The sequence below is a fragment of the Alosa pseudoharengus genome, unplaced genomic scaffold (genome assembly GCF_046254945.1).
Source record: "Alosa pseudoharengus isolate Yale_2024_CS ecotype anadromous, Long Island Sound unplaced genomic scaffold, YU_APseudo_1.1 YU_APseudo_1.1_scf_22, whole genome shotgun sequence".
In the NCBI taxonomy this organism is placed as follows: domain Eukaryota; kingdom Metazoa; phylum Chordata; class Actinopteri; order Clupeiformes; family Clupeidae; genus Alosa; species Alosa pseudoharengus.
The window spans coordinates 3,905,792-3,928,129 of record NW_027468680.1 but is presented as its reverse complement, the minus strand read 5'-3'; the positions used below and the strand labels follow the sequence as shown (position 1 = coordinate 3,928,129).

Below are 22,338 nucleotides of genomic sequence, written 5' to 3'. Positions count from 1 at the left end.
CAGTGAATAACCCCAGTCAGGTACTGAGTTTGCGAAAAAACAAAAAAGCGAATCGACGAAAAGGCTTTGAATCGTAACTGACAAACTTGTAATGGTCACTCAACTCTTGCCTGAGAAAAGAAACAGGATTGCACTCGATTGGTTGGCCAAAACAAATGCCTACTTTAGATCTCAGTGGCAACAGAAAGTTTTGAAAGGATGCACTCAAGTGACAGAATCCATAAAACGTTTATTAACTATTTAAAAAAAAAAAATATTGTGGTTGGCCAACACTGAGGGACTGAGGGGCATAGGGGGAAGTTGTATCCCTCGTGTTACCCATGCACATTGGAAGGGCCGATGAGCATCTCGTTTTGTAACGACCGACATATGGTACTGCGAGCAGTTCACTGCAGCACGTACAGGTAGGATCGCTGGAGGCGACGTATTCAGTTGGGAGCACAGTGACAGAAGGCACCGCAGAAGCTCACACTCTGGTACAAATACACAAGGTTGAGAAGAGTTTGAGGGAATGTCTCATCAGTGCAAAAAAGTGTCGTTTACGTACCCGACAAATATGTTTATGATACACTGCCAGTTTCCAACTAAACATCGAAAATATGGTCGAAGCGAACATGAATATGTATTGATGCCCTGATGCCATTATATTGGTGAATAATCCTTAACTGTATTCACCATGATTGACTCAAATACTTTTTGAGAAACGGACTGCAGTATTGTGAGGTAGCAGCACATCCAGGTATTTATGTGCCTTTGCAATTCCACTTGCCCCTTTTTCCACAATGGCCCATTCCTGAATCGTTCCGATTGGACTACAGCATTTAAAACAAAAAAGGAAGAAAAAAAATCAAATTCAAATTTATCACTACCGCATTCAAATTTGTAAATCTATTTTCTTTCTTTCTTTTCCATTTTGGTAATCCTAGGAGAATCACAGATCTAGAGAAAACTGGTACGACTTTGAGAAGAAGGGTGATGAGAACAGCAAAGTGATTGAGGCTAGAATTAGCGAGGTAAATCAAAGACTAGTGAGTGCAACCTGTTAATCGCCCATCAACACAAGTGTCAAGTGAACATCACGTCAGCGTCGCAGTTCTGGTCGCTCCACGAGCCAACTAAGTTCGACAGAAGAACGTGTTAACGCAAGACAGAAGGCTCCTATGTGCTCGTTGATGTCTACGCGTTTCCATGGTGTTTGAACACGAATTCCTTAATTCTAAACAAGGGGAGGTTGAAATAACAAAACAAAACCAAACAAAACAAAAACAACAACAATTAAGCAAACGTTGACTGCTGACAGAACAGGACAACCAACCCAACAGATTTCAAAAGGTAAAATAAAAGAGGTATTATAGTTACAGTGCAAAAGATGAGAAATTCAAGCTTAATAATAAACATAGCACCGAAAAAAAAGATAATGCATGCAATTAACTGAGGTATTCAAGTGAAGAATGCCTATTAACACAAATCAAAAGCTAGACAAAAGGTTATGTCACTTGTTTTACCTAAATGAAAACAACACAACAGGCTGGCTTTCATGTGCCTATGTCTGTGAATTACTCATGTCGGATTTCACATGAAGCCTTTTAGACGTCGCATCAACTTTAGCTTTGGTAAGTGAAGTGCATGAGATACAAGTTGTCTAGTAAAAATATTGAATGTCCCATAGACTGTATGTAAAGGTGCTTTGTGTCTCAGAGAAGTATCCAATTCTTTTTTTTTACTTTTTTTATATAAAATTTGCAGCATATTTCCCAAGTGATATGTCTCTTTTTTTTGTTATAATATCAAAACTAAATAAGTCAGTCAATGGAGCATCTAATGCTTATAATCACCAAAAACTAAATGTAAATATTCTTGGTATCAAAAGACATTATTGAAACCAATGATAGCGACTTGTGTCGTGATAAACATCTCATATTGTTCTCTACACATAATTGGTAGCACTACAGCATTTATATAATCCATCCAATTGGCTATGATAACATATAGCAACACAAACATGCAACTTCGAGTGCTGTTCATTTAAAAACAATTTCAATGACAGTACATTGGGAATGTTGAATTCCTATCCGTGACAAAGGATATGAGGGAGAACTGTTTTTCCTTTCTCCAAGGCAAAAAAAAAAAAAATTACAGATTTGGTGCTGATCAGACAAAAATGGTCACGATTAAGCTGAAGACACAAGCAGACCCTAGTGGAAGTGCAATAACGATTAAGATACCTCACTGCCCAAAGGGTGGTCTGTCCGACCGCATTCCGAACACCCTTGTCTCTTGCTATGCCACACCATTTGTAAAAACCGCTTTAAAACTGGCACTAGTGCACCGACTGAGGAGTTAGCGTTTCTGTTTCTCTTCCGTTTTGGGATACGTTTCCACAGTACATTCTATCACTACTTTAAGCATAAGCCTCATTACCCACTAACTTTAAGCAGAGGTTAATTTGACGAGGGGGAAAAAAAAGGAAAGACAACAAACAAACAACAACAAACAAACAAACAAACCAGAAAAAAGCGAGACCTGACCTTTCTCTCCTTCTGGACACTAGCGATGTGTTAATAAAGCACATTTCTGATGGAAAATACAAAACCTGGGAGGAGGACGAGGGGAAGTACGGATTGTGTTTGCGCAAAATGAAAAAAAAATAAAAATAAAAATAAACAAAAACAAAGGTAAATCAAATCAACTTTGCAAAGTCGTTCTCTTTCTGAAAAGGGGGGAAACAAACAAACAAAAAAGCACAGTCGTTGTTGCCAGGATGTCTTCGCTACTTGGAGACTGGTGTCGAAAGCAGGGGTGTATGGGTGTATGAGTGAGAGTGTGTGTGTGTGTGTGTGTGTGTGTGTGTGTGTGTGTGTGTGCGGTAAGCTCAGCTGGTCGGGACCTGAGGTTGATTGGCTTTGAGACTGCGTAAGGCCCTGCGGGCAGCGGCCGATTTGGCGATGCGGTAGCTGCGGCCCACGCCCTTGAACTTGCCCTTCCCCACCACCTCCACCGTCACGCGCACCTTCCCGTCATAGGTGCGCTCCGCAGGGCTGCGCAGGGGCACAAACACAACAACACACACATTGGCAAACAGTTGAACAATGACAATGAAAAATGTGTCTTTCTGCAGATCTATGCAGATGAGGTTAGTAGGGGCTTTAACTGTTTAACTACAGGACTACACACTTCTAACTTGCTATAGTACCTGCTGTCTGCATTTGGGAGGAAAAACAAAAAAAGGCTTTTCTGATTACAGGCATAATAGCTACAGGTGTGCTTCCTGACATCACCACACCATGTGACCTCATGCAGTGTCATTATGGCAACCGGAGTAATGCAGTCACAACAACACACCACAGTAAGCAACCTGCATTACACCTTAAACAATGGCCTACAGTATATCTTGATTCCTTATACATCTTGTATGGAATGCACAATGTATGGAAAGGTGAAATCTGTGTCTGTGTGTGTGTGTGTGTGTGTGTGTGTGTGTGTGTGTGTGTGTTAGAAAGAGAGTGTGAGTGATGGGCATCATTAAACCTGCTGTGGCTACATCTGAGAAGGGATTCCCACCTGAACTTAGCCGTCTCTGGCTCCATCTCCAGCAACTCACGCACCAGAGAACGAGTGTGTGTGTGTGTGTGTGTGTGTGTGTGTGATTCCCACCTGAACTTAGCCGTCTCTGGCTCCATCTCCAGCAACTCACGCACCGGAGAACGAGGAACATTGGCAGAAAATTTTTCTGTGGCGGAAAAAATGAAATAAAATCAAAATGTCAGCACACACACACACACACACACACACACACACACACACACACACACAGACACCCGCCCACATACACAAATAAAGGCCAAACATTTCAATAAAAGAAGACATTTGACCATGACTGTATACATTGCGGAGGCCATCCTTCTTACCTATAAGTGGCCGCATCATTGGATAATACACTCGCCAAACAGTCTCCAGAGACATCATGCTATCCATGTAGATAGCTCCAGCGAGCGACTCAAAGATGTCCCCCATGGCCTTCGGGACTTCGATGTCCTCCTCCTTCTCCTCGTCTTCCTCGGAGCGGCGAAGCTGGAGGAGGAACACAGCAGGGGTTCATTCGGGGGTTTAGATTCCTGTTTATTCGCCGGCGAGAGGCGAGAAGCCCGCACGGGACGCAAACAAACAGTTACGCACTCGCCATTCCCTCAGATTGAACCTAACGACGGACGAGGGAGAGGGGCGCAAAACCACGCGCTCACAAACAAGTCACAGAGTGATGAAAGGATAGAGTGACAAATTGTAAACAAAAAAATGGTGATGAACTGTGTGTTTCTCTCTTCAAACAAGACGCTGGCCTAAAATGCTACGGTTACACTTTACCATCACACCACACCCGAGCACAAGTCTGCAGAGATGCAATCATCTAGTTTTACAATGAGGAACTCTGTGTGTGTGTGTGTGTGTGTGTGTGTGTGTGTGTGTGTGTGTGTGTGTGTGTGTGCGTGTGTCCGTGTGCGTTTGCGTGTGCGTGTGTACTGAAATGAATTTGTCTTTCCGCTTACTGTATCCAGTGTTCTCCCTTAGGCCTAAAAAGCTTTCCAGTCAAACAAGGGCAGATTCGGTGCCAAGATAACCATTTCAAAACAAATCAAATCCAACTGCATCACCAAAAAAAGAAAAACAAATTCACAGAATTCACATAATGATGGCCTAAGACCGGGACTAGAGTTTTGAATGCAAATAAGTAGCATGACCGAACAAAGCAAAACGTCATGTGATCTGTGGGTCTGATTAGTTTACCAGAGGGCCCAAAATGATCGACAGCCAGAGAGAGAGAGAAGGAAGGGCCGAGAGATAGAGAGAGAGATAGAGAGAGAGATAGAAAGAGAGCGCGAGAGAGAGAGAGAAACAGACAAAACGTGCGATATACATACAAACATAAAGTGAGTGAGAGGAAGAGTGTGTAAGCGGTAGGGCTGGGCGATAAAACGATAGCGATATGTATCGCATTAGACATGTAATCGATATCAATAAAAAAAAGCACCCACCTCCTTACGTTGTCCATAAATAAATAAGATAAATATATCTTGCATTGTAGCTAGTATGTGCAACTCTACCAGAGTAGGCGATAGAAGTAGGCCTACCTCACCAGACTCCCAATGAGTCCTTGCTGTGTGCACTCTCTCTCTCTCTCTCCCTCTCCCTCTCAACAGGCGCATCCCTCCTCAGCATGCACATGTAATCCAAACATTCACAATCGTGCAAGATGACTGGCTAAATTAGCAGATTGGTTCAAAACTGTTGCATTCAAATTGACTGCTAAGTTCTAATCATCTCAATCCCGATGCTAATGGAAAAGTATTTACCAAGACTCAAATGGGCCTGTCCCAAGGGGAAAAGTATTCATTTGAAACTTAAACACACGTGGGGAAACTGAACAGTCTAACCAGTAGACTATAATAAACTAGCCAATTAAGCTAGTTTGTTTACAATATTTCCAGGCTTCAACCAGTGCTGCTTTTCATTCAGACTTATGTGCACATTGATTTATTTGAGTGTTTTTCATGATTGTGTTACTATTTCTTTTCCCTGTTTGCTTTGATTGATAACTGAAGTGATTAAAATCATAGGAAGGTTAAGTTTAAAATAAAAGTGTTTAATTTGGACTTTTTTTCCCTTCTGGTCCTTATCTGAAATAGATTTTTTTTTTTAAATCAATAATTATTGATAATGACTGATATGAAATGCTTATATCGGGTTTTCAGCCATATCGCCCAGCACTAGTAAGCGGGTGAGGAAGAGTGAGAGAAAATGAGAGGGAATAGAGAGAGAGGGAGGAAGGAGGGAGGGAGAGAGAGATGGAAACAGAAAGAAAGAACAAAGGGCCCAGAGAGATAGAGGACAGGCAGAGAGAGATAGCGACAGAAAGTGAATGCGAGATATGAGAAAATGACCGAGAAATACAAAGAAAGTGAGTGAGCGAGGGAGAGAGAGAGAAACAGATAAAATGTGCGATATACATACAAACAAAGTGAGTGAGAGGAAGAGTGTGTAAGCGGGTGAGAAAGAGTGAGAGAAAGAGAGAGAATAGAGGGAGAGAGGGAGGGAGGGAAGGAGGGAGAGAGAGAGAGAGAGAGAGAGAGGGGTCTCACCTCAGAGTCCATGCCTTGCATCTCATCCTTCTCCAGCTGAAATTGCACAAAGTCATCGATGACGTGGAAGAGCTCGGGCGAGACGGCCTTGAAGTACTTGTGGTAGTCGTACTTCACGGCCAGGGAGGCGAAGATGGTGTTGTTGACCAGGGCTGAGCGCAGATCGGTCAGCACACCGGGCGAATGCTGCCGCGGATCTTCATAAAGGTGCTTCGTTATGAGGTAGTCTAAAATTGCATCGCCGAGGAACTCCAATCGCTGGTAACAATCTGTGGACAGGACACAGGGCAGATGGTGTATTTCATACATTGGCTGGACAGCCTAAACCCCTTGTTTTGTCTAAAACTTGTCTAAGGTGCTAAGAGCCTCCTGCTGCTTGGACCCCATCAGTCAGCATATGTTTTAAGATTTGTTTTATAACTAACATAACATTGTTTTGCAAAAATGTATAGACATATGAGATAATTCGGTTGTTAATTCTTAGTTGACAAACTGTTGTGATAGGAGGTGTTTATGCCATGTTGTGTACAGTACATGCGATAGTGTTGTAATGATAGGAGGTGTTTATGCCATGTTGTGTACAATACATGCGATAGTGTTGTAATGATAGGAGGTGTTATGTTGTGAACGTGTGATGGTGTAGGAGTAGGTGTTTATACCTGTGACAATGATAGGAGGTGTTTATGCCATGTTGTGTATATGTGATGGTGTAGTAGGTGTTTCTACCTGTGATAGTGTTGTAGTGATAGGAGGTGTTTATGCCATGTTGTGTATATGTGATAGTGTAGGAGTAGTAGGTGTTTCTACCTGTGATAGTGTTGTAATGATAGGAGGTGTTTATGCCATGTTGTGTATATGTGATGGTGTAGGAGTAGTAGGTGTTTCTACCTGTGATAGTGTTGTAATGATAGGAGGCGTGGGTGAAGGCCTGCAGTAGGTAGGCCTTGTTCTGAAACGTGTAGTTGATCTTGGCCTCAAAGTTCTCAAAGCCAGAGATGAGGTGTACGAGCGTGCACTCGGCGTCCGGATGATCGAACATGCAGCGCGGCGGGATCTGCAGCCAGCCGTACTGCGGCTCGCCGGGGCTCTGCCCGTTGCCGTGAGCGACGCGGGCCACGACCAGCTCGCCGGCCTTGGCGTCGGGCAGCACCTTGAGTCCGAGCGAGCAGAGGAACATCTGGGCGGCGCGCTCGCCGCAGCTGGTCAGGTAGCAGCCGAGCAGAGCCTCCACGCAGTCGGCGATGCTCTTGTCGGCGATGCACTGCTCCGTGTGCAGGTCGTACGAGATGGACTGCTTGCCCAGCTCGCCGCCGCAGCTCTCCTCCGACGGGTTCCAGAAGCCCACCACGAAGTCGTCCTCCTCGGCCGCCTTGCTGGGGTCGAGGTAGCACATGGCGTCCCAGGAGCTGTAGTCAAACTCCTCGGCGCTGCCGCCGCCGACACTGCCCCCACCGCCGCCAGCGTCCCCCGCGGCGTGCGCGTGCGTGCTGGTCAGGAGCGGGGACTTGCGGGGGGCACGCCACTGAGGGCAGGGGTCGGCCGGGGGGAAGGTGCCCAGCGAGATCTTGCCGAAGGCGCCCGAGCCCATGAGCATGCTGTCGATGAAGCGGATGTGCTCCTGGTCGTACTCCAGCTCCTCCTCCTCTGCGCTCACGCTGCCGTCCTTCACCTCCTTCCAGGGCGGGTTCGCGTCTCCTCCTCCGACGCCGCCGACGCCGACGCCGATAGTCACCTCCGCCACCTCCTCTTCGTCATCCTCGTCGTCGTCATCGTAGTCGTCTTCGTCCTCCATGCCGCTTCGCCCGTTTGCCAGCTCCTCCTTAGTCTGCCGAGACAGGAGCCCCACCAGAACGTTAAAAATGAAAATAACTGGCTAAAATAACACTAAAATAATAACAATAATAAACGGCGTCATCTCCTTGACTCCGACACTTCTGACAACCAATGACTCAAGCAGCAGTGGCAAGAGCCCTTCAGAAGGGGCATTTGATGGAGATTACACTTTAAAGTGGTTTAGGGCGAAAGCCAGAGCGTTACTGCCGATCAGGGAGAGTGTGTGTGTGTGTGTGTGTGTGTGTGTGTGTGTGTGTGTGTGTGTGTGTGTTCAGGCCCGGGCAGTGCCAACCATATGACTCACGGCAGTAAGGCAACCCAATAGCCGACACACAGGCTGAATATCATCTCTATGCCATTAATAGCTCATAAAGTTGACCATGTGGGAAAAAGGCAAATGCATATTCATTAAAATGTTAATGGCTGTGATACCTAATATTGTAATAACACGGGGACCTGACACTTAAAATTACGCAGCGACTGGCGAAGGGGCTCGAACTGCCAGTACACACGCACTCTTGCAACCACAGGGGGAGACCTCAGTAATGGAGAAGAGGGGAAATCAAGCTCTAAAAAACACCCACCGAACCTGTTTGGAATTCAGCGTGTTGGATGCTGAGAATTTTCCAATCACCCGACTTAACGTCTGAGGTCTGCCTGGCTTTTTTTTATTGCCCCACTCAGTTATGATCTACACTTCAGTAAAACGTGGGAATTTGGAGACGTGAAAGGGCCTCCGCGCTGCTGAACTAAATTCAAATTGGTGTGTGGCGATAAAATCCATTACGCTACACTTCGACCTTGGGCCAACATTTGCAAAAACATAATAACACACAACTCCATCCAAAACAAGGCCTGCATTTTGAAGTCGTTTCTAAATGAGTAGGGTTTTAATCTCTAAATACAAGGTACAAGTTGTTGTTGTAGGAGATGGGCCCAAAATCCACTTTCGTTGGGTTGTTACAACTATGACTACTCTATACTCAAATTTTACAATCCCGAGGGCCGTCTGAAAACCCCTGTCAGGCCCGGGGCCAGGCTTTCGCCATGACGACAGATAAAGACCTCTTGTGTTTTCGCTGTGGCTCAAACTGCAGCAGGCCCACGGAGCTCAAACTCCACTGCAAAGGCCTGCCCTGACCTGACAGGAAGGACCAAGCTGCCCCCTAGTGGCTCTAGAGAAGACTACACCAAAGGACTTAACAAGGCATACACAAATGCTGAGGATCTGTGTGTTTAGGGCAGAAAGACTTCAGGACAGTACCTCATCTAGTAGAAGTGCCCTTAGTTACTTAGTTAAGTTTATGGTTTCATTTGCATAGCCATAGACACATTTCTATGCACATTTCAGGTATAAAAATGTGCATGAATGCACACATTCACATTTAAGGGATGAATGAGGAAAACAGGTCTAATTACATTCGGTTGAGGAATAACTTTGATTCTGCCATATAGACAGTAAATAACATAACATGCAATACATACAAAACAACAATTATAACATACATATGAATCTGTGAAACGGAATCTAAAAAGCAGGTCAACAGTATTGCCAATTTGGCTCACTGTCAGAATCAATGTTATTGCTTGACAAGCGGAGGTGCTTAGGCCTGTTTTCGATGTTCGGCATAAGCGTCATCATTACATATCTAAAGAGTACTTAGTAAAGTTTCACGTCATTATTGTTCTTTATAAACCTCTCACCACATGAGTTGAGTCCTACCTCGTCCGAGTCCCACTTGTCCGTGCTGCTCTTGTCCTGGTTGACCACGTAGCCAGGGGGCAGCCAGTTGACCGGCGGGTCGAAGATGGACACCACCATGCGACTGGGCAGGCCTTTCTTCTTGCCCAGACGATACAGGTTACAGTTGCTGACCTGAGAGGGAGGTAGGAAGAGTACTGATTGGTGTAATATCAATTACTACCTCACCTAATGTCTCCTCTGCATCCATCTAACTAGACTACACCACTGTATACCCACTACAGCTAACTAGACTACACCACTGTATACCCACTACAGCTAACTAGACTACACCACTGTATACCCACTACAGCTAACTAGACTACATTACAGTATACTAGGGGTGTAACGGTTCATGTATTCGTATTGAACCGAAACGGTACGGGCGTCACGGTTCGGTGCATGAATTTACACGGAGAATACACGGTATAAAAATACATAAAACTCGTGTGCGGATTAATTAATGTCATGCGCAATTACTGTTAAGTAGCGAGAGTTACGGGAGTTCTTTAGCGACACCTAACGCTAATCTGTAGCCTCGCCTTAGCTCTGAAGCTCTGATTGGCGCCTATGTTTTTTTTGTCAGGTCGTCGGTCGAGTCCGTCAGTCATTAGCAGCACTAAGGTCAGACCCACAAGAGTTAGAGGATCCGCTGGTCTCTTTAAGATCGCAAGTTTGAGAACTTCAGTTACAGTAACGTTAGTACAGGCGAAAGAGTAGTGGATAAGATGAAACTGTGTGTCGGCGTTGTTCAGCAGTTGTTGGGTATGTGAGTGGAAAAAATGCTACACATATTCGAAGCCATCACCCAGATGATGTAGGCTACCAATCACTGAAACGAGGGGAAAACACTTTCCCTGCGCTTCAGCAGCCTTTGGATACACATAGAAATAGGGCCAAAACCTATGGCTTAAATTAAATGATTTCGTAATGACAGAAAGCTATGTAAATCGCGTGGTAATTACCTTTATGTTGGGGTAACTTGTAACTTCTCACATGAGGAGCTGGTAGTGTTAAGTGCATAGACAGCAAAATAAAGTGACAACGCTAATAAACAAACCATGCTACGGTGAGTTAACGTCAAAGGGCAAAGTCACGTGACTTCTAGTTGTAGTCTGTTTATGAAATGAAAGGAGCAATTTCGTCTTTTAAAAAAAAGGCAAAATAGTGTGATATTTTCACAGTTAGTTGGCTAGATTATTACTTTACACACAATAAAAAAAAATATTGAGGCAAATTGTAGACCCTTCCATATACAACTAAACACAGATGTTGAAGGTCTTGCTTAAGTGGATTTTTAAAAATAATTTTTCTATGTAATTTGCACTTTCAGAAATAAGCCTATTTTCAGTTTTATAGCTGATTGTCTTATTTTGTTTACAAGTTACAGATGGAGTCTGGGTAATTATTGTACTGTTTAGCCTACATCTTACACACTTCAGGCTGTTGCAGATAGCTCAGGGAAGAGACTGTATGACACTAGGTGGTACAGCCTGAGACATGTACAAAAAAAAAATGCTTTCTGCATTTTTGTTTTGCTTTTCCCTCCATTGTACCGAACTCGTACCGAACCGTGATGTCCGAACCGAGGTATGAACCGAACCGTGACTTCTGTGTACCGTTACACCCCTACAGTATACCCACTACAGCTAACTAGACTACATCACAGTATACCCACTACAGCTAAATAGACTACATTACAGTATACCCACTACAGCTAACTAGACTACATCACAGTATACCCACTACAGCTAACTAGACTACATTACAGTATACCCACTACAGCTAACTGCTACATCACACTATACCCACTACAGCTAACTAGACTACATTACAGTATACCCACTACAGCTAACTAGACTACACCACAGTATACCCACTACAGCTAACTAGACTACATTACAGTATACCCACTACAGCTAACTGCTACATCACACTATACCCACTACAGCTAACTAGACTACATTACAGTATACCCACTACAGCTAACTATACTACATTACAGTATACCCACTACAGCTAACTATAATACATTACAGTATACCCACTACAGCTAACTATACTACATCACACTATACCCACTACAGCTAACTAGACTACACCACAGCATACCCACTACAGCTAACTAGACTACACCACAGCATACCCACTACAGCTAACTAGACTAGATCACACTATACCCACTACAGCTAACTAGACTAGATCACACTATACCCACTACAGCTAACTACACTACATCACACTATACCCACTACAGCTAACTAGACTACATCACACTATACCCACTACAGCTAACTAGACTACATCACAGTATACCCAATACAGCTAACTAGACTACATTACAGCATACCCACTACAGCTAACTAGACTACACCACAGCATACCCACTACAGCTAACTAGACTAGATCACACTATACCCACTACAGCTAACTAGACTACATTACAGCATACCCACTACAGCTAACTAGACTACACCACTGCATACCCACTACAGCTAACTAGACTACATCACACTATACCCACTACAGCTAACTAGACTACATCACACTATACCCACTACAGCTAACTAGACTACATCACAGTATACCCACTACAGCTAACTAGACTACACCACTGCATACCCACTACAGCTAACTAGACTACACCACAGTCTACCCACTACAGCTAACTAGACTACACCACTGCATACCCACTACAGCTAACTAGACTACACCACAGTATACCCACTACAGCTAACTGCTACATCACAGTATACCCACTACAGCTAACTAGACTACATCACAGTATACCCACTACAGCTAACTAGACTACATTACAGCATACCCACTACAGCTAACTAGACTACATCACACTATACCCACTACAGCTAACTAGACTACACCACTGCATACCCACTACAGCTAACTAGACTACACCACTGCATACCCACTACAGCTAACTAGACTACACCACTGCTCCAGCTGTAGTTGGAATGTTATTCCTCATGTTTGCAAATCGCTTTAGACAAAAGTGTCGGCTAAGAATAAATAAATGTAATGTAACGTAATACATGTTGAGGGATCAGGGCTGAACTTTCCCAAACCTACACAGGGACGCTGAACCCAACCCTACACAGGGACGCTGAACGCAACCCTACACAGGGACGCTGAACTTCCCCAACCCTACACAGGGACGCTGAACTTCCCCAACCCTACACAGGGATGCTGAACCCAAACCTACACAGGGACGCTGAACTTCCCCAACCCTACACAGGGACGCTGAACCCAACCCTACACAGGGACGCTGAACTTCCCCAACCCTACACAGGGACGCTGAACCCAACCCTACACAGGGACGCTGAACTTCCCCAACCCTACACAGGGACGCTGAACCCAACCCTACACAGGGACGCTGAACTTCCCCAACCATACACAGGGACGCTTTAGTAAAGGAATGGATAAGGCCACAGGCCAACCATCCTCCATCATCAGGTGTGTACAACAAGAGAAAAGGCTTGTGGACAAAATATTAATCTGCTGAAATCTTAAAAACAAACCCTTCTATTGATAATTGATATTAGGAAGGCAAATACTTTAGATGAACCATCAAGAGCTTCCTTAACACAAATATACAGAGAACACAAAACCTATACAAATCAGCACAGTAACTTTGACCTTCACGTCTTTCGCCTCATTCAGCTACAGGCTTACTTTAGCTGGCTTACTCCTCAACTACCATTAGAAGAAAAAGTGTAAAACGCGTGACCCGCGCTCACCTTCTTGCTGCGCATGTAGGACAGGCGTCCCTCGTGGGCGTCGGGGTAGGTGCAGTACAGGTAGGTGGTGATGGCGTGCTTGAGGAAGGAGTCGCCCAGCATCTCCAGCCGCTCCAGGTTGAAGCCGTCGCTGGCGTTGGAGAGCGTGAGCGCCTGCAGGATGAGCCCGGGGTTGGGGCCCAGCGTCTTTGGCGACTCCACCGCTGCCGGCGTGGGACTGTGGGCGGGCGAAGGTGCTGCGGTGCTGAGGGTCGGGGGCGGGCTCGGGGTCGTTGCTGCGGCGACGGTGGTCTCGGTGGTGGCGATGGCGACAGCGGGGCAACAGTCTGAGGTAGGTTTCTTCTTCTGCTTCACGAGTCCGCCGCAGAGGTCCGGGCTCCCGTCGGGGTTACATTCATGGCTGGCCAGGGGTGGAGGCTGGGCCTGGTGCACGCCGCCGCTCGGGGGAGGGGACTGCACAGGAAGTGAGGTAGTGGTCTCCGCCTCTGCCACCGCCGCCGCCTCGAGGGTCTCCGGTCCGGTGCCATTGAGGAGGTTCCCGGAGCACACGCCGTCTCGAAGGTCGCCTCGGCCCTCCTGCGGCAACTGCAGCCGTGGTGGCGGTAGCGTGTCCGAAAGGGGGGGCGAGGGCGGCTCTAGCTTTTCGTCTGGTGCGTTGCAGTTCTCGTGTGGTAGGGGGGTCTCTTCGGGGTCAGAGGGCGTCGGTGACGGCGATTCGTGCTTACAGTGATCGCTGTGCTCGGGACAGGAAATGAAAGCCTTGCTGTCGATGGACTTCTTCCACCCAAAATCCAGATTGGGATACCTGGACATGAAGCAGTAGACATAGAGGGGAACAATGACTCCAGAGGACAGAGGACAGGCAGGCACATCTATGGGGCACTGAGGGGGACTTCAAATGAGTGTTACAAAAGGCAGGGTGGAAATTGACTGAGTACATGTTCATGCTATGACACCAGTGTGTCCCATACATTGACTTATTTGTGGCGGCCCACCACAATATCAACATTGACCACCACACAATGATTTTCCAGGTTGTACTAAATTGTGCTTAAATCTGGTTAGCATCATAACCATGCTGTGCTAATTTGTTAAAAACGGTTGTATTCAAGTTCATTCTGCAAGCCAACCACCACAAATGGAATTCATTTCTGTGGGAAACACTGGACACTTTACGCTAAGCCAAATAGCTAGCTCCTCACGCCTCACTCATACATATTGGACACGCTGCAACGGTCAAGACGCATCGGTCCACAGGGTAAACATTTAATTAGCGTGTCTGGAGGTGACAAGGGCAGCCGTGGCCTACTGGTTAGCGCTTCGGACTTGTAACCGGAGGGTTGCCGGTTCGAACCGCGACCATTAGGCACGGCTGAAGTGCCCTTGAGCAAGGCACCTAACCCCTCACTGCTCCCCGAGCGCTGCTGTTGTTGCAGGCAGCTCACTGCGCCGGGATTAGTGTGTGCTTCACCTCACTGTGTGTTTACTGTGTGCTGAGTGTGTTTCACTAATTCACGGATTGGGATAAATTCAGAGACCACAATTTCCTCATGGGATCAAAAGAGTATATATACTTATACATATACAAAAGCATGTCAGTGTAAATGCCCCTTAAAGGCACACTATGCAAGATATACACCTTTATGATGGTAAACGAACTTGTAATAGGCGAATCGTTCATCTAGCATAGCTATACAGCATAGACGTAGCGATACCCTACTGAGAAAACCAGCCATGCAACTTCCAAGAGTGGCGCCCCGCCAAAACTCGCGAGAACCGTGAAACATCACCTGGTCAGTTAGATATAGCTCTTTTGAGATAGTTTTTGCCTGTTGTTAATCCTTCACCTCCACAAGTAAAGCATTTGCATTGTGTACAGGCGGGATAAATCTCGAGAAGTTTGCTATTTACAATAGCAGAGTAACATATAAATACATCGCGACTCTAGAGGGAGCTCTATTCTTGCACTGATATCGTTTTTCTATAGTTTTTTTATATAACCTTGTCTACTCTCTTATATGTCCATATTTATTTTATACTGGTCTCTAGACTTTATTCTTGCACTGTTGCACTGTTGGACTTACTCATTTGCACCATCACCATGACACTCACTCTCACAGAGCACATTAGCTTATCTTACTATGCACAGAGAATCACAGGCTCAGTCCCTGTCTCAGTCATTGCAAGCACCTCATGTTTAATCACCGCTAAGCAAACTATGTGGATACTGTTTTAGACTTGATTTAGATTTAGTGTTATTAAGTATAATTTGTATTTTAGTATTCTTTATCTTCTACTGTCCTTATTGCTTAGTTGTGTTTTTTATATTATATACTTTTATAACTTTTTCTGCTGTTAGTGCATGTTGTGTGTGATGTCTGTATGCTACTGAGACCTCTATCTCTAAACTCGCCAAAAATACCTAAACCTACACACTATAGCTTTAAAACTGCTGGGTGATGGTTGCAGTGATAGTTGACTGTCTGGTTGAACGCAACACAAGTGGAGGACAACAACACTCACTCTAAAAACGAGCAAAAACGTTTGCCTCTGAAGAAAAATGACAATGCAATCAAAGAGCAAAGAAGGTCGGGCCGTTCCAACACCGCAATGGAAACATAAATTCTGAAAGGGACGATCAGGAGACCATTCCTATTCAACCTCAACGCCACCTGGGACATGCCCTGAGTTTCTGCAATGGAAATGTACCTAATATGGAGTCAGACTGGACCTGTGCCACATGCTGTCCTCCAGAGCAACATCTGGTCATTATTCAGCTTATTATCCCAAAGCTCAACAGCTGTCCATCCATCCTTTGTGTGGAACATCAATATAAAAACGTTGACCAATCAGGAAAGGCTCTCTGCACCTTATCCCATTACTTGCACTGGGCAAAACCAACCATGCATTTTTTGTGGAGACATCCAAATATTTTGTTATGATTTAGAACAGAACTAGATATAGAACTATACATGTACATGATGGGTATTGGATTAATGGCTAACCTCCAAGATGACGGGGCGTATTTCCTCACCTAACACTTTTAACAACCAAACACACCTAAAGCAACACCAAAGAACTTTCCCTCTGTCGCACGCACGCTATTTGTTTATCCAGCACCGGCTTTGCAAATAACAATGTCCACAGACAAGGTAGAATATGTTGCATGATTTATGAAAGTACGATGTATTACGACATCAAACGCAAGTCAAATTTGTAGTTTCTTATGTCTCATTCCATCGAACTACAGATCCGCTACCCGATCTGGCAAACTTATATAGTGCGGTTATAGCTGATAGAGGGCTGCGAAGCGAATGCAGAAGTGCCGTTCACCCTGTTACAAGTTGATGAACCACTGAAACGATTTTGGAAACATTATTTTAAGGTACAAAAAACTCTTTGGTGTTGCTTTAACATGCACTTCCCTTTCTTCCCTGCTCTACCTCCTCCTTCTACCACTTCCTCCACGTAGACTTAAACCTTCTGCACTCTCATTCCTCTGGTAAGAGTATTGAGTGATGCAGTGTTAATTCGTACCTAAGGTCTCCTTTGCGTTGTACAACACAAGGCCTTCCTTCCTACCTGAAGTCAGGGGGTAAAAGTTCTGGGGTACCTGAAGTCAGGGGGTAAGTTCTGGGGTACCTGAAGTCAGGGGGTAAGTTCTGGGGTACCTGAAGTCAGGGGGTAAGTTCTGGGCCCCGACGCCGGCGTCCGTGGCAGTTTGAGATCGCAGCTCTTCGGCAGTGAGCAGGCAGTGCAGGCGGTAGAGAATGCTGGGTAGGCACACCGCCTTCCTCCACAGAGAGGCGGGGATCGGGTGGATGGCACACAGCTCAGGAACCAGGATCTGAGTGGGGGGGGTGGAGGGGAGGGGGGCAGGCGGAGAACACAAGGCAGACGGCAGACAGAGAGAGAGAGAGAGAGAGAGAGAGAGAGAGAGAGAGAGAGAGAGAGAAGGTTAGGGGGGTTAGAGGGACTGCATGTACCAGCTGACATTTTCAATGACCCAACATCCAACCTCGCCCCACACAGATTCCCCGAAAATGTAATTATAGGCAAAGCCTCGGGAGGAGTGCGAGTCATTGTGTGTGTGTGTGTGTGAGCATTGTATTGTGTGATTGCTTAATGAGAAACGTTAGTGGAGAGCAGAGCCCCCAAGATGCGTGGACCACCGTGTCCTGGCCTCCCCAGATGGGCTCAGGCTCGGCCCGCGCTGGACATTGGAAATCATTACCTGTTTGTTTTGCAGGCTTTCCCACTTGGCCTTCCTCTTCTCAGCACTGCTCAGGGGCAGGGCTTTTCCCTTCTGGTTCAGATGGCGAGGAGTTAACAGGTTCAGCCTGCCAGCGACACACACACACACACACACACACACACACACACACACACACACACGGTCAGCATTATGCTTGGAAAGGATTTCAGCCATGAAATGTATTCTCCCCCCACCCCCTGGTCTTCCTTCTCCACCTTACCTTGAGGATGTATGGTCCACGTCCAGCAGTGGCTGGTTGAGATTGGACAGGTCCAGGTTGTACTTGGTTTTGTAGTACTCCTCGAAGGTCTCATATTCCGGCGATGGGAATTTACTGAGCGGGGTAAGGTCCGTGTAGACGTCCGCAACATAAAAGCGGTGAGGCTGGTCAAAATTGCGATACCTGATGGACAAAATGAATTAGTCAGTTTGTGTCTATGCTTGACCCTGAGTAATACATTTGTTGTTACTCCTTGTGGGAATGTGTTAAAATATTGGAAATGTGAATGTAATTCCCATCTCACCTTGGAATGATGACTGCATCCTGGTAATCCTCCAGTTTAAAGGTGAAAGGGTTCTGCTTGGTGTACTGGGTGTTTGGGATGCCAATACGGGCTTCCGATTTTTCAATGTCTTCCATGAACTTGAAGTCCAAATCCAGAGTGTTGGAATCCTCGACTAGGAAAACAAAAGGAGAACAGACTTCAAAGAGCTGCCAAACACACCACAAACCACAGGTCAGAAAACCGAAGGGAAAAAGGTAGCGTACATGTGCGCGTCACACACACACACACACACACACACACACACACACACACACACACACACACACACACACACACACACACACACACACACACACACACACACACACACACACACACACACACACACACACACACACACACACACACACACACACACACACACACAGGCATATTCAACAAATTAAACAGGCACTAGTTAAGTAAACAACAGCAGTAAAAGAACCGTGTCAGCCATATTCGCACTCTAGGCCTCGATCCTAAAGACCTTGGCTGTGCACGCTTGGTCTCCAGTCGTATGTGGTTTGCACCGGGGACCACTACAGCAGATGTGGTCCACCAAAATGACCTCAGCAATACTACCACTGACCACCTGAATTAAACATCTCAAAGAAGAGGTGCATGTATTTCAGAACTCGGAACATAATTCTACCAAATTCATCACAATTTAACTCAATCACGAAAATGCAATGGCACAAGCCTTTAGTTTGGAATTACTAGAGGTGGATTTTGTTGATATCCACTACCTCACACAAATTCAGTTTAACGAGAAAATGCAGTGCCGTCGGTCAGGCTTGGACAACTGCCTATAGTGCGGGCTTGTTAGAGGTGGATTTTGTTGCTCTGCGCTACTCAGAGAGACCGCTGGACCCTGGGGGAAAATGCCACATCCCTGCTCTCCTGAAGGGGGGAATGTTACACTTCCTTGGGAGTGTGGAAAAATAGGCACACATTTGTGAATTAGCATTTCAAACAGTCAAGGGCAAACCAGCCCTCTGTGTCAGTTCTAAATGTTCCAGACAGTACGTAAGAGAAATCCAAGGTTCCCCAGTTCTATTTTGTTTCGGCTGCATATTCCATACACAGCTCTTATAAGTATGCGACAGTGCATACATTAACATTCAATTAACGTCTGATTGTTGAGGCCTTGACAGTGATAAACTCTGACACTCACACACCCCTCTGCAAACCGTGTTAGGGTCATGGATGGAACATCTGTGAACTAGCCTAAGCATGTCGACAAAACAAAATGGCCTCCGTTGCTGAGCTACAGAATGGATGTGGAGGCCTCACAGATCGCACAGCTAAGTACCAGGATGCAATAGAAAACAGAAAATGGCCATCTGCAAAAATGCACTGTTATACGGCCCCTCCGAAAACTGATTCATATAACACTGAGTGGTAGGAAGTAGTAAGCAGGGCTGATCTAACACACTACACAACAGAGTATCAGCATTAGGACTGTATAATGGTAGACAGCAGGTACTGTAACTTTAAAGTAAGTATATAGACCTCCCTCCAAATGCCTAGGATTAGCGTTGTACAAGCAACAGGCACTAGCACCCATGGTTATTAGCCTAAGGCAGGGTTTGGCAACCAGCAGCTCCGGAGCCGCATGAGGCTCTTTGATCCCTCTGATGCGGCTCAGCTTTTGAAAATAATTAATGAGTATTTAATTAAAATGTATTTTAATTCATTTTCAAAATGTAATATTGTAGATCTATCTGAGTGATTTAGCCTATAACTTTCCACCTCACTTGACTCCGTAACCGTAGCCTGTACTTGCACAATATTGTTACATTCGCGGTTCGTTGCCATGTCAATATCAAACAACATCACCGATTTCCCTTCATTTCAGTCAACGAGAACACTTTAATTTTTATTGTTGATGTGTGAGCTTGCTGTAGGCTAGATAAGGAAAATGTCAGAAACGAAACGTCAGTGACCACAACCTGCGAGTGCGAACACAAGGCTGAAATGGGAAAGTTTCCATCCAAAGATTGATTCTGAAAACGCAAAATGAACTGCCCGTTACATATCACACAGTGCAACGAGTTAGTATTGCTGTGTTAACCCTGTTCGGTTCCACTTGCATGTGAGAAATCTTTCTCATATATGAAAAATATAAAGACAAACCTGCGCTCACGTTTAAGGGCAATTCCGTGCAAAACGGTCACAACCATAACGCCAACACAATGCCATGGTACTTAGTTGCCGTTATGGATATGACAGTTTTGCGTGGAGTTGCCCTTAAATGGTGACAGCCTCAATTCTTGCATGAAACTTCACCTCACTGAATATGAGCCAGCCAGACTCCAAGGCCATCACCAAATCTAATCTCTGGTAGGCCTAATTAATGTTCAATTTCGCCAATGACATGTCAACGAAAATTGAGTGTTATGTTGTTAACTATGATGTTACTTTGCATACCAAAGGACACTGGAAAAATAGGGGGTGGTGTTTAGCCTAAATGGGAAGCCTAAGGCCTATACTTCTGTCATTCCACTTTACATTTCAAGTTAGCCTACTTGCACATTAAAACTAGTAAAAAATGTATTTAAAAAATCCTCTGTTGAATGAAAGTACCTGTACGTTAAATATCCAAACTTTTTCTTGTAACCGTCTTTATGTGGCTCTTCTGAGATTAAAAAAAAAAAATTTTTTATAAAAGCGGCTCTCCAGGCAAAAAAGATTGCCGACCCCTGGCCTAAGGTTAGCAGTGCAGTAGCAACAGGCACTAGCACCCATGGTTATTAGACTAAAGTTAGCAGTGCAGTAGCAACAGGCACTAGCACCCATGGTTATTAGCCTAAGGTTAGCAGTGCAGTAGCAACAGGCACTAGCACCCATGGTTATTGGACTAAAGTTAGCACTGTAATAGCAACAAGCGCTAGCATTTTAGCATTTACTCAAATTTACTTTGTGTCCAAACTCTTGTGCGCCAGTTCCAAGCACATAGACTCAGCCTCTTCCTAGATTAAAAGCAAACTTCAATGAAAATCTCCATTCGAAAAAAGCAAGTCTCTCTGGAGGCGTGGGTTCGAATCCCACTTCTGACAAGATCTTTCTCTTGAATTTCCCCTGGGGATCAATAAAGTATCTATCTATCTATCTATCATTCACAGTAAACTGACCGCAAGTGGCTCGATTAAGCGCGTGAGGCGTGTTGGTGTGGTGAGGAACTGACCGATGTTGAGCGGCAGCACGCAGTAGGCGGCGTCGGCCTCAGTGGGCTTGAACTCGAGCGCGGGCTTCTCCAGCCGCAGGATGTGGGAGAAGATGTACTGGTGCAGGCGCGTGATCAGCTCCAGTTGGGCCGGCGACAGCAGGAAGCCCGAGCGCTGCAGCTCGATGGAGATGGTCACTTCGCCGGAGCGCGTGTACACTGGGAAGTGTGGGATCTGGGAGCGGAAATAAACTCACAATCACAACCACGGCATTACAGAGCCCGCCCTGCTGCACTTAGTCTGCTACACATTAAAACAGACCATACTGATTCACAGAAGATATAAAAATAGGACCTAAAACCAAATATTGGATTACAAATAAAACTGACTAACATGAGAATAATTACATTTGATTTAATTACACAAATGAATAATGTTAAAAGGGACAGGTGAATAGAAGACATGGAAGGAGAATTTGTTTTTCTTTTGGGCTCAAAGAAACACTACTGGACACGCTTGAATGTAAAGTGCACTAAACATTTGCAGATTTTCTGGAATGGAATTTAGGCCCAGCAGATGCAAATATGCCGTTGTGTGTGTGCGTATGTCTTGCTTTGTGTCTGTGCTTGTAAAAACAAGAGATTTCCTTCTTAGTTTTAGCAAATTGGAATTGATTCAGCATCACCATGCATGACTGATCAGAGAGGAAGAGAGAAAGAGAGGAAGAGAGAAAGAAAGAAAGAGAGAAAGAGTGTGTTTGTGTGCGAGAGAGTGAGAGAGGGAAAATGAGCATGAGAGAGAGAAAGAGAGGGTGTGTGTGTGTGTGTGTGTGTGTGAGAAAGAACGAGAGAAAGTGTGTATGTGAGAGAGAGTAAGAGAGACAGATAAAGAGAGAGACATGCACCCAG

The 22,338-nt window shown here is 45.3% G+C and overlaps 1 protein-coding gene across 3 annotated transcripts in view; it reads right to left on the bottom strand.

Moving 5' to 3' along the window:
- dicer1 (dicer 1, ribonuclease type III) overlaps positions 1-22,338 on the bottom strand; it is a 41,838-nt gene that overhangs the window by 1,685 nt on the left and 17,815 nt on the right. For 2 of the 3 annotated variants that reach the window (XM_076300289.1, XM_076300290.1), the window contains 12 exons: positions 21,451-21,664; positions 18,243-18,396; positions 17,939-18,121; positions 17,698-17,803; positions 17,135-17,310; positions 13,464-14,268; positions 9,691-9,843; positions 7,023-7,959; positions 6,135-6,403; positions 3,909-4,071; positions 3,655-3,730; positions 1-3,038 (listed from right to left, as the gene is read on the bottom strand). The exon at positions 1-3,038 is cut by the window's left edge and continues 1,685 nt beyond it. In XM_076300289.1, coding sequence (XP_076156404.1) covers positions 2,873-3,038; positions 3,655-3,730; positions 3,909-4,071; positions 6,135-6,403; positions 7,023-7,959; positions 9,691-9,843; positions 13,464-14,268; positions 17,135-17,310; positions 17,698-17,803; positions 17,939-18,121; positions 18,243-18,396; positions 21,451-21,664 — 3,402 coding nt within the window. In that variant the 3' untranslated portion in view covers positions 1-2,872. Of the gene's footprint in view, positions 3,039-3,654; positions 3,731-3,908; positions 4,072-6,134; positions 6,404-7,022; positions 7,960-9,671; positions 9,844-13,463; positions 14,269-17,134; positions 17,311-17,697; positions 17,804-17,938; positions 18,122-18,242; positions 18,397-21,450; positions 21,665-22,338 lie in introns of those variants that run through there. The other variant, XM_076300291.1, reaches the window with a different exon arrangement.